Source organism: Corythoichthys intestinalis, chromosome 17 (genome assembly GCF_030265065.1).
Source record: "Corythoichthys intestinalis isolate RoL2023-P3 chromosome 17, ASM3026506v1, whole genome shotgun sequence".
Lineage (NCBI taxonomy): Eukaryota > Metazoa > Chordata > Actinopteri > Syngnathiformes > Syngnathidae > Corythoichthys > Corythoichthys intestinalis.
Genome location: NC_080411.1, coordinates 13,726,778 through 13,739,577, shown reverse-complemented (window position 1 = coordinate 13,739,577; position 12,800 = coordinate 13,726,778). Strand labels below are relative to the sequence as shown.

General features: G+C 38.2%; 1 protein-coding gene across 1 annotated transcript in view; it reads right to left on the bottom strand.

The window, feature by feature from the left end:
- The window catches only part of sec31a (SEC31 homolog A, COPII coat complex component), a 43,886-nt gene that overhangs the window by 4,411 nt on the left and 26,675 nt on the right, over positions 1-12,800 (bottom strand). The window contains exons 19-26 of the mRNA XM_057819058.1: positions 11,722-11,910; positions 11,559-11,663; positions 8,604-8,709; positions 8,203-8,436; positions 5,879-5,934; positions 5,608-5,808; positions 5,336-5,455; positions 2,635-2,706 (exon numbers count right to left, since the gene is read on the bottom strand). Of these exons, the coding sequence (XP_057675041.1) occupies positions 2,635-2,706; positions 5,336-5,455; positions 5,608-5,808; positions 5,879-5,934; positions 8,203-8,436; positions 8,604-8,709; positions 11,559-11,663; positions 11,722-11,910 (1,083 nt within the window). The remainder of the gene's footprint in view (positions 1-2,634; positions 2,707-5,335; positions 5,456-5,607; positions 5,809-5,878; positions 5,935-8,202; positions 8,437-8,603; positions 8,710-11,558; positions 11,664-11,721; positions 11,911-12,800) is intronic.

Genomic DNA, 12,800 nt, shown 5'->3' with positions numbered 1-12,800 from the left:
TTTTTACCATTTTTGATACTCCATTGAAAAAAAAAAAAAAAAAAACTTCCGAGTTGCCCCAAAATCAACAGGAAATTTAAAATACGGCAAATGACCCAAAAATGCCACACAATGAAAAGGAAGTGACCAATGAACAGGAAGTGATGCAGAGATGTCCCAAAATATATGGGAATTTACCCAGAATCAACAGAAAGTCCCTCAAATTCCCCAAAAACAGGAAATGATCACAAGTATAATGGTAGTCACCCAAAATCAACAGGAAGTGACTCAGAAATGCCACAAAATCAAAGGGAAGCGACAGATGAAGAAGTGACTCAGAAATTTCCAAAGATCAACAGGAAATGATCCAATATATAACAGAAGTGACACAAAATCAACAAGAAGTGACCCGGAAATGCCCAGAAATTAACAGGATGTGACCAATGAAGAGGAAGTGACTCAGAAATGCCCCAAAATATCATATAAGTAACAAAAATTCAACAGGAAGTGACCCATGACGAGGAAGTTACCCGGAAATGCCCCAAAGCCAACAGGAAGTGACTCAGAAATACCCCCAAATCCACAGGAAATGATCCAAAATATATTAGAAGTGACCCAAAATCAACAGGAAATGATCCAGAAATGCCACAAAATCAACATGTGACCATTGAAGAGGAAGTGACTCAGAAATACCCTCAAATTAACAGGAAATTGATCCAAAAAAATAACAGAAGTGACCCAAAATCAACAGTATATGACCAATTAACAGGACGTGACTCAGACATGTTCCAGAATCAACAGGAAATGATCCAAAATATACAGTCCCTGACAAAAGTCTTGTCGCTTATCCGTTTTGTAGAAACAATTGCTAATAACCTGACTTAATTATTCAATTGGTTTCAGAAATGGCTCATATGAAAGCTAAGACCCTCCCAAATGATGTTGAATGTAAAAAAATATATTTGTTTCACTGAAAAAAGATTTATCATGTAATGAAGACATAAGAGGTCAAATTTTGGCAAGACAAAAGTTTTGTCGCCTACAGAAAGTAGTGTGAAAATTGAACAAAAAATGTACTTCAAATACAAAAATATGTTACATAAGCGAATTAAGTAGTGATGCTGTGAGATCCAAATTTAATATTTTGTATGATTTCCATGGGCTTTGGCAAGGATTCATACAATTTATTAATGAGGTCATCAGGAATATCCAAGAAAGCAGTCTTGCATGCCTCCCAGAGTTCATCAACATTCTTGGGTTTCGTCTTCCTTGCTTCCTCTTTCATCCTACCTCAGACATGCTCAATGATGTTCATGTCTGGTGACTGGGCTGGCCAGTCCTGGAGGATCTTGATTTTCTTTGCCTTGAGGAACTTTGAGGTAGAGATTGAAGTATGGGATGGAGAACCATCCTGCTGCAGAATTTGTCCCTTTTTATGGTTAGGAATGTAAGAGGCAGCTAAGATTTGTTGATATTTTGCCCTGCAGATCTCTCAGGGTGCAGACAATTAATAAACAGTGTGGCATTTGCCAAGGCCCACAGCCTGTCAAAACGATGGACGCTGGAAAAGTGGCAAAAGGTGGATTTTTCAGATGAATCTTCCATTGAATTACACCACAGTCGCCGCAAATATTGCAGAAGACCTACTGGAGCCCGCATGGATCCGAGACTCACTCAGAAAACAGTGAAGTTTGGTGGATACATCATTACCAAAATCATGGTCTGAGGTTACATCCAGTATGAGGGTGTGCGAGAGATCTGCAGGGTGGACGGCAACATAAATAGTCTGAACATGAACAATTCTTAGCTGCCTCTTACATTCCTAACCATAAAAAGGGACAAATTCTGCAGCAGGATGGTGCTGCATCGCATACTTCAATCAAGATCCTCCAGGACTGGCCACCCCAGTCACCAGAACATCATTGAGCATATCTGGGGTAGCATGAAAGAAGAAGTATGGAAAACGAAACCTAAGAATGTTGATGAACTCTGGGAGGCATGCAAGGCTGCTTTCTTTGATGTTCCTGATGCCTTCATCAATAAATTGTATAAATCCTTGCCGAAGCCTATGGAAGTCATACAAAATATTAAATTTGGATCTCACACCACCACTACTTAAATCTCTAATGTTATGTAACATATTTTTGTATTTGAAGTACATTTTTTGTTCAATTTTCACACTACTTTCTGCAGCCGACAAAACTTCTGTCTTGCCAAAATTTGACTTTTAAGTCTTCATTAAATGATCAATCTTTTTTCACTGAAACAAATATATTTTTGTACATTCAACATCATTTGGGGGGGTCTTAGCTTTCATATGAGCCATTTCTGAAACCAATTGAATAATTAAAAGTCAGGTTATTAGCAATTGTTTGTACAAAATGCATAAGCGACAAGACTTTTGTCAGGGACTGTAATGGAAGTGGGACTGTAATGGAAGTGGCCCAAAATCAAAAGGAAGTGATTGGGAAATGCCACAAAATCAACAGGGTGTGTCCAATGACGAGGAAGTGACTCAAATGCCCCCAAAACAACAGGAAATGATCCAAAATATCAAAGAAGTGACACAAAATCAACAGGAAGTGAGCCAGAAATGCCCCAAAACCAACAGGAAATAATCCGGGAATGCCTCAAAATCATCAGAAAGCGACTCACCGTCTCCTCACGCAGTTTGTCGTAGAGCGCCTCCAGACGCTTGTTGGCATCGTCCAGTTTTCTCCGAGTTTGCTGTAATAGTTCAAAAGAAAAGCAAAATACTAGTGCTGCGACGAATAATGAATTGAGTAATTCGATTAGAAAAACTATTCAAATTAAACTTTGCTGCTTCGAGTGTTTAAAGTAGCGTTGTAATGGTTTGTTATTGAAAGTGTTTGCATTTAGTTTTATTGATTTGGCTGGATACACTGTCCTCTCGTGGCAACAGTGAATATGACATAACTCCTTTCACATGGCTGAATCCAGCTGCTCCCTGTTCAGACCAGCCATAGACTTCATTACTATTGACGTGTCACTTCGTCTTATCAGAGGGGGCCGAGCTTCATTTAGTAATAGCCGAAGACGGCACACGCTCATGTCAGATTAGAGCTTGGATTTACTTACGATTGGATTTTACAATGAAAGCTGTACCTTATACAAACAGGAAGGATTGTCTCAGGAGTGATTTGCTCGAGGATTCAAGGTAAATATTATATTTTTCGTACCATGCACGCGTGATTGAAGCATTTGTCAGCAGGAATTTTCTTCTTTGTTTACACATGGATGCGGCTAATTTTCGTAACTGACTAGCCTCATAATTTACTTTTAACCAAGAATCGAAACTGTTTTACGTCCATTTCTATGAAGAATTTGGGGATTTAAGCATTAATTCACAAGAATTTTTGCCAGAAAAGCTCCTCTTATGCCTGGCAGCCGCTAGCCTCATTCGCTAACATAGTAGCATAGTACTTTGTCAACATACATAAAATAAACGCTAACTGCACGGTTTCTCTGCTTTTGACCAAGAATCCAGACTGTTTTACATCCATATCTATGAAGAATTTGGGGATTTAAGCATTTATTTACAAGAATTTTCGCCAGAAAAGCTCCTGTTATGCCAGGCGGCTGCTAGTCTCATTCGCTAACATAGTAGCATTGTACTTCGACAATATACGTAAGGTAAACGTTAACTGCACAGTTTCTTTGCTTTAAACCAAGAATTGAGACTGTTTTACGTCCATATCTATGAGGATCTTGGGGATATAAGCTTTTATTCACAAGAATTTTCGCCAGAGAAGCTCTGTTTTCACCAGCCGGCCGCTAGCCTCATTCGCTAACAGTATATAGTGTATAATGATAATAAAGGGCTATTCTATTGTATAATAAGTTGTGATTGTATATAGAATTTATTAATAATCTATTTACATATTATTTATAATTGATTCTGCGTGTTTTCCTCACGTATTAAGTTTCTGATGTTAAATTGAGTGATGAATTAGCTGTTAGCCTAAGTTGCTATTTTGGTCAAAAACTTACATGTTAAATATTGCTATTGATCCTGAAAATTTAGGTGATTATCTCTGCATTTGGTGATTTTTGTGCATCTAGTTAAAATCTGAGACTTTTATAGCCATTCTAAGTAGTGTTATGCTTATATAGAAAATAATTTTATAAGGAAACGACTTTGAATTTTTTGATGCCACTGCTCATGGAGACTCATATATGGCTAAGGTAGGTGCCTGTTTTGGTTTTAGGTCGGTAGCAGCTTTGGTTTGGCAAATATTGCAATTTGAAGTTTTTAAAAATAGCCCCCCTACGAATTGGCCCCATCAATACGTTATGAAGTCTATGGACCAACATAAGCTACGTTTTTGTTTGAGCTAAAGTTTTTTTTTTTTTTTAACGCATTCGTAATTTAGTTTATAGGTATATTTAGCCGTTTTTTGTGGGAATATGGGTTTGAACGATTTGTTAACAGCATTGTAAAACAAGTACAGCGTTAGCATTTTATAGCATTTAAGCTGGCGGACTTTTGCTATGCAAATTAGCCAATTGTTTCTTTTGTTGCGCTAGATTGTCATTTTTTTATGATGTTTGAAGCTAGAAGATCTGATTACTCGATTATTCGAAGTAATTAGTTGACAGATTAATCAACTACTCAAATAATCGCTCGCGCCAGCGACATTGTTATTTATCATTTTATACCGTTTGAGGCTCGGCTAAGGTCTTTTAATTTTTTTATGTTCCTTATCCAATTACTCGATTATTCGAACTAGGTCATCAATTAATCATCTGTTAAAATTATCGATAACTGCAGCCCTAAAAAAGTACTTTTATTTTTCGAGCCTAGGAGAGTTGTTGTTCTGGTTATGTATCATATTTTTGATGTATGGGCCTATATTTGAAATGGTGGATAAATATACTGAAACTGTAAAGAATATACTGAATAATACCTGCCAGAATTTGAAGTTTTATGAACAATAAATTTGATAAGTGCATCTATGAAAATGTTAGCCTTGCTTCAAGGAGGGAAAACTGGAAAAAGCAAGCTAGCAAACTTGTGTCCTCTCCTAGCATAAGTGATTAGCACACGAACTAAGCTAAAGTGGTATAAAACCTGTGGATTTATTACAATTATCAGGCTTGATACCAAATTGGATTAACTTTTTTTTAACTAACATTTTAAGCCAAGTTTTAGGAGAGTTCATTCATTTATTGTCATCCATACCAGGTAGGCACGAAGGTTGATAAGCAGTTTTTTTTTTTTTTTTTTACAGTATCTGTACACAGTCAGGAGCTAAAACATGGTATCTGTGCAACACTTGTGAAAACTGTCATCTGAGGAGCTGGTTGCTGAGCCAGTAAAAATAACCCTACTCACCGGGTCGGTAGCGACGGCCAAGCACTTCTGGACCAGACCCTCGAAGGTGGTCTTCAAGATCAGGTGTTCCTCTGGGATGGGTTTTTTGGTGATCTTCTCAGCGGGGATCGACTGCATTGGCTAGATGCAATTTCAGATTAATTTTCTCTTTGTCGGTTGGACAGATAGACAGAGACTGATTCTGGTGAATTATTGTTGCTTCAAAATAATCAACAGTGGGTAAGTGCATTAATAATAGTAATATTAATGAATTTAATATTGAAACATTTCACCTGAACGCAATCACCCGTTGGCCCGCCGGGTGCTCCCTCGGCAGGTACGCTTGGGTTAAGAGTCTGTGGTAGGATCTGCTGGACCCCTGGGATGGAGCCCTGCGGCACTCCTGAGGGTGTTGGCATGACGTGAGGGTCTGCTCCCAGAGGAGCCATGATGGGAGCTGTGATGGGGGCTGGTGGGGTGTAGTTCTCTGGAATCTATAAGAAAATTAATGTTTATCTGAAAATAAATCAGATTTCAAGTAAATTTTCCCAAAGGAGGAGTTACCTTCTTCTTAGATGTTCTGCTCAGGGCCGGTGGGTCATTCCAACCATTCTGAGGACCTGTACACAAAACAAAACAATTTTGGGATACATCGCACCATATTGTTATCAAATCATTGTTGATCCAAATGAACTAAATTGGCTGCCATTGACCGTTCTAACAGCTTCATTATTTCATAAAATAAATAGGATTGGACGTCTATTGCTGTCAATGGCAGCCAATGAGTTAAAACCTGGATAATTTTATATTTAGGAGGTTATTCAGCATTGAAACCTATTTAAATATGCTCATCAGTAGTGGACGTCCAATCCATTTGAATTGGGAGGCGTTCATTCGCTGCCACTCTCCGAACTGCAAATGGATTAGACGTCTGTCGATGTCAATGGCAGCTGATGAGTTAAAATGGTGAGCAGAAATTGGTGTATTTTTTAAATAATCATTTTGAATGATAAATAATCTCCTTTATATATACACACCGTTTTTGTTTGCTTTGTTTTATAAATCTCATGACGTCACACAGCTGAATTTTGCCTGCCATTTCTGGCAATAGACGTCCAATCCATTTTAATCCATTTCTTTAATCCATTCCTAGTTGAAATGGATTGGACGTCTATTGCCATCAACTGTGTTATCAATATCAATTTCCTTCTTTTCCTGAGTACTACAACACACGACCTGACACTGAATGAGTTAAGCTAACGCTAAGTCTTGAATGTTTACTGTCCCTGAAAGAGTTCATTTTTTCCCCTATCCTTTAAAACTTAATTTAAAACATTTAAAATTATGTTTTTCATTAAAAAAAAAAAAAGAAAAATACCATAAATATTCCCATTTTTTTTTTTTTAATAAAAAACAGTAAATAATGTGATTTACATACAAACTGATTAGCTAACTATTGAAAAATAGTTTAAAAACAGTCAAATTGGTAAATTTTTGTGAAACAGGTTAACTACTTTATGCTGTTTTGTTTAAAATTATATTTATATGATGCATGAACTTGATCTCGTAATATTTTACTAATTACCGGAACACATGACTTGGGCTGACAGTGAACTAGCTAATGCAAACTTTTGAAAAGATGTCCGCTGTCCCTGAATATTCTATTTAAATCTTTTAAAAATCAACTGAAAACATTTAAAATTATTCCTTTTCACAAAAAAAAAGTAAAAACTGTGTAAATATTCCCCTACTTTTATAACAAACAGTAAATAATGTGATTTATATACAAACTGATTAGCTACCTATTTAAAAAATCGTTTAAAAACAGTGGAGTTGGGACATTTTAACGAAATTGTAAAAACAGGTTAACTACTTTATGCTGTTATATTTGAAATTATATTTATGTGATGTATCTCGTAATATTTGACTAACTACTGCAACATATGACTTGGGCTGACAATGAACAAGTTAAGCTAATGCTAACTTGTGAATAGATGTCCACTATCCCTGACTATTCTTTTTAAAACTTTTAAAACATTTTAAAAGTTTTTTTCCCACTCAAAAAAGGAAAAATTGTGAATATATTACCTTATTTTTATAACTTGAACAAAGAAGAATGCGATTTAGCTGACTATCAAAATCATTTGTGGCAGCCCAGTTTCCACTAATAAAAACAACGAGTAAATGTTCCCAAAATTGTATTAATAGATTTACACTGTTATGTGTAGTTGTTCCCTTATACAGTGGTACCTCTACATATGAATTTAATTCGTTCCAGGACCTGGTTTATAAGTCGAAATGGTCGTTTGTTTTTCCCCATCAGAATACATTATAACAAACACCCATTATATTACAAGTTGTGAAATAAATGATTAAAAACCTGACAAAGCTGGCGACTTCCATGCCGATGTTTCAATAATAATAATAATAATAATAAATTTGGGTGACTGGTGAACAGAGGTCGGAGACCGGCCATATTGTCGGGCCAGTTCACTCACACGCAAACCACACTCATATTTGTCTATCATTTCCTTCTTAATTTCAACAGTAAGCATCACTTTTTCCTTTTTCACCGCCTGCACTCACCTTCTTGGGACCCATGCTGATTTCTCTCAAGAAAATCAGCCGTGCTGCAGTCTTGCAGGAAAACAATAAAACTGTGACGCTGTCATAAATCGTCGTATTTCGAGCATGTCGTCATATGTGAGACAAACGACGAGTCAAATTTTACGCCGTATGTCGATGTGAAGTATGTCAAGGTACCACTGTACAAGGATGCTGCGTGAAACTATCCCAATCTGGGCGTCGAGTCAAACTCAGCGCCCCCTATTGTCCACAAAGACGACAGAGGGGTCCTGTTGAGTCGAATCAAACAAAGACCTTTGTACCTGAGACTCCTCCAGTTGGAGTAAGCGGCACGTAGGACCCAGGGGAGCCCGGCACGTCATGCTGGAAAGATGCTCCAGAAGAGGAGGAGGTGGGAGAGAATGGAGGAAGGGAGGAAGAAGAAGAGGAAGGCAGGCAATGGTTCAGGAAGCCGGGTGGCTGAGGTGGGTAAGGGGGCTCAGAGTAGTGAAGAGGTTGATAGGCTCCAGGTGGGAAGTGCTGGACCTGAGAGTGAGCTGACATTCAAAAGATGCTGTTAGTATTGAACCTATCCAGCAAGTAGTCACAGCCGCATGCTGGGATGTCAAATATTTCCACTGGGAAATGTTTGGCGGTTTAGAGGATGTAAAATACTTTGGAGTCTTCATTTTATGTTTGTTAATGTTTAAGTACTTTTACTTACGTTGGTATTGCTGGGAGTACATGTAAGCAGGGGCGGCGGAGGCTGGCGGGGCTGAGCCAGATGGCGGCATCCCATACGTGGGTTTTGGTGGTTCTGTCTGATGGGACTATACGAGGAAATATTAGATAAGAGTTGGGGCTTACTAAGGGTTAAGGCTGTTAAGGCTATATGTAATTGAATTGAAACATTCCAGAAGGTTATTTTTAAATGATAGATGTCTCATCAACAGTGTTGTTAATAACGGCGTTACTTTCTTCAGTAGTGAGTAATCTAATTAATTACTTTAATTAATTACTCATTTTTGCAACGCTATTACCGTTACTGAGGCGGGAAAGGCGTGCGTTACTATGCGTTACGATGTTGGTTGACTGAGGCAAGAAAAGTCTGAAAAAGACTGACTCACGGAGACGAGCGAGCAGAGCAGGAGTGGGGATGAGGCAAGGCAGTGTGACGCCGTTGCAAACGCGATGCTACTATGCTAGGTGGCTCCAACAATACCTGACTGTAGCCGATAGCCTACAAACAACACCCACATGATGCTTCGGTAGATATCACATATATAGAGTGCCTTGCAAAAGTATTCGGCCCCCTTGAACCTTGCAACCTTTCGTCACATTTCAGGCTTCAAACATAAAGATATAAAATTTTAATTTTTTGTCAAGAATCAACAACAAGTGGGACACAATCGTGAAGTGGAACAAAATTTATTGGATAATTTAAACTTTTTTAACAAATAAAAAACTGAAAAGTGGGGCGTGCAATATTATTCGGCCCCCTTGCATTAATACTTTGTAGCGCCACCTTTTGCTCCAATTACAGCTGCAAGTCGCTTGGGGTATGTTTCTATCAGTTTTGCACATCGAGAGACTGACATTGTTGCCCATTCTTCCTTGCAAAACAGCTCGAGCTCAGTGACGTTGGATGGAGAGTGTTTGTGAACGGCAGTCTTCAGCTCTTTCCACAGATTCTCGATTGGATTCAGGTCTGGACTTTGACTTGGCCATTCTAACACCTGGATAAGTTTATTTTTGAACCATTCCATTGTAGATTTGGCTTTATGTTTTGGATCATTATCCTGTTGGAAGATAAATCTCTGTCCCAGTCTCAGGTCTTGTGCAGATACCAACAGGTTTTCTTCCAGAATGTTCCTGTATTTGGCTGCATCCATCTTCCCGTCAATTTTAACCATCTTCCCTGTCCCTGCTGAAGAAAAGCAGGCCCAAACCATGATGCTGCCACCACCATGTTTGACAGTGGGGATGGTGTGTTCAGGGTGATGAGCTGTGTTGCTTTTACACCAAACATATCGTTTTGCATTGTGGCCAAAAAGTTCAATTTTGGTTTCATCTGACCAGAACCTTCTTCCACATGTTTGGTGTGTCTCCCAGGTGGCTTGTGGCAAACTTTAAACGAGACTTTTTATGGATATCTTTGAGAAATGGCTTTCTTCTTGCCACTCTTCCATAAAGGCCAGATTTGTGCAGTGTACGACTGATTGTTGTCCTATGGACAGACTCTCCCACCTCAGCTGTAGATCTCTGCAGTTCATCCAGAGTGATCATGGGCCTCTTGGCTGCATCTCTGATCAGTTTTCTCCTTGTTTGAGAAGAAAGTTTGGAAGGACGTCTGGGTCTTGGTAGATTTGCAGTGGTCTGTTGCTCCTTCCATTTCAATATGATGGCTTGCACAGTGCTCCTTGAGATGTTTAAAGCTTGTGAAATCTTTTTGTATCCAAATCCGGCTTTAAACTTCCCCACAACAGTATCTCGGACCTGCCTGGTGTGTTCCTTGGTTTTCATAATGCTCTCTGCACTTTAAACAGAACCCTGAGACTATCACAGAGCAGGTGCATTTATACGGAGACTTGATTACACACAGGTGGATTCTATTTATCATCATCGGTCATTTAGGACAACATTGGATCATTCAGAGATCCTCACTGAACTTCTGGAGTGAGTTTGCTGCACTGAAAGTAAAGGGGCCGAATAATATTGCACGCCCCACTTTTCAGTTTTTTATTTGTTAAAAAAGTTTAAATTATCCAATAAATGTTGTTCCACTTCACGATTGTGTCCCACTTGTTGTTAATTCTTGAAAAAAAAATTAAATGTCATATCTTTATGTTTGAAGCCTGAAATGTGGCGAAAGGTTGCAAGATTCAAGGGGGCTGAATACTTTTGCAAGGCACTGTACAGAAATAGATGTAAATGACAGACATGGCGGCATTAGCAACATGTTTAATAAAGAACTAGATGCGTTAGTAAACAGCCGCCATCTTAAAGCAGTAGACTTCTCATGAAGGCTCTGTTGTAGAGAACATTCCTGGCGAACCTAAGTCACTTTTTATCTAAAATGCAACTAAATTGGCAAAACTTAAATCTTTAAATGATGAAACATTTTTAAAACTTACACATGTCGAAAATAGACAGAAGGGAACTAATGCAATAACGAGAGCAATTTTAACAACTTTAACAGTTGATTCACAACATTAAATGACTTCCACACATAGCAAAGGTTCCTATCTAGTTATCGCAGTATCCACAATACCCCTGTGTCTAGTAGGGTAAAGAATTGGACTAATTTTGCCAATTGTCCCAAAAACCCTTTAAACTTCACATTGTGTGAGTTGGTTTTTTTTTAGAAAAAAAAAACATGAAAATTATCACCAGTTACTTTGGCAAATAACTAATAACTCTTACATTCAGGTAACTGGCTTACTAACGCAATTACGTTTTGGGAGAAGTAATTTGTAACTGTAATCAATTACTTTTTTAAAGTAAGATTAACAACACTGCTCATCAAGTATCCAAAGTCATATTAGTTATTATGCTAGTAAAGCTAGGGTGAGGGCTAACTTTAGCACAAAATGTCCACTCTGTTATGTCCCAATGGCATCCTATGGAAAAAAAAATGACCCAATTACTCCTTCCTATAAAAAGTGACAAAATTGGGTACCTGCTGTTGCTCAGAAGTAGGGCCTGTTTGAATGGGAGGTGGGACGTTGGGGAGGGCTGTCGGCGTCTGGTTACTCCACGAAGTGACAGTGGAAGCGGACCTTACCTTAAAAACAAAATTTCTTTAAAAAAATGGAGATACATGGGTCCGTGATAGAACCTACAGGTTGGAAATACTGCTGTTGGGCCGGAATGGAGGCGGGTACAGGCGCCGCGACAGGAACAGTAGCTTGGGCCGGGGTGAAAGTATGGAGAGGCTGAGGTGTGGCGTGTTGAGGTCTAGGGGTCTGAACCGGACCTGCCTGCTGACCCAAAGCCCGACTCAGGCGTTCACGGAGTTGCTGTACAACCACCTGTTGAGGGAATGCACATGTTGGATTATTGCAGTGCTTCTCAATTATTTTCTGTTACGCCCAAACCCCCGCCCCCCAGGAAGACAAACGTGATGCCCCCCAACTCTCTGCCGCCACTGTAAATAGTATCATTTGTGTATAAAATTATAATCATAATAAGTACATCTCTGCATAACATTGTGTCCTTTTTAATATTAAAGAAATAAAAGTAATACAGATCAACTTACAATAAAGTATAACTTCATTAACATTGTTTGTAGGGGTGCAACTAACGATAATTTTCATAATCGATTCATCGGACGATTAATCAAACGATTGTTCGGATAAATGTCACTTCTTTCAATTACCTTCACAATTTACCTTGAAGTTGTTTTCGGCATGTCGTAAGTAGCAATGAAGACAAAATGGACGACAATTTCCGTGAACTTTATCGATTATCAAATTCTTTGGCAACTAATTTATTAATCAATTTAATCCATTAGTTGTTGCAGCTTTATTCAGAAGCTAGTTTAGACAGTAAGATGTCCGGAAATTGGCAAAAATAAGAATTGTTGTTTTCCAAAGTAAAAGCAGATTTTGTTCATGTGCTACTTTGATTTAACAAAAATATAATGAAGAAATATGATAATATTTACAACGGAAAAGTAATATTTGTTATAATTTCAAGAATTTAGACAAGTTTAAGGTGAAGAAGGTTCCAAACGATTAATCGGCTATTAAAATAGTTGTCGGTTAATTTGCTAATCGATTAGTTGTCGATTAATTGTTGCATCTCTAATTGTTTTGTTTGTAACAGAAAAGACTTAAAGCGCATCATTTGGCCTTGATTTAAAAAAAAAAAAAAAAAGTCACATCCAAACAGTAAAAATACACTGAAGGTTCATTTCTTG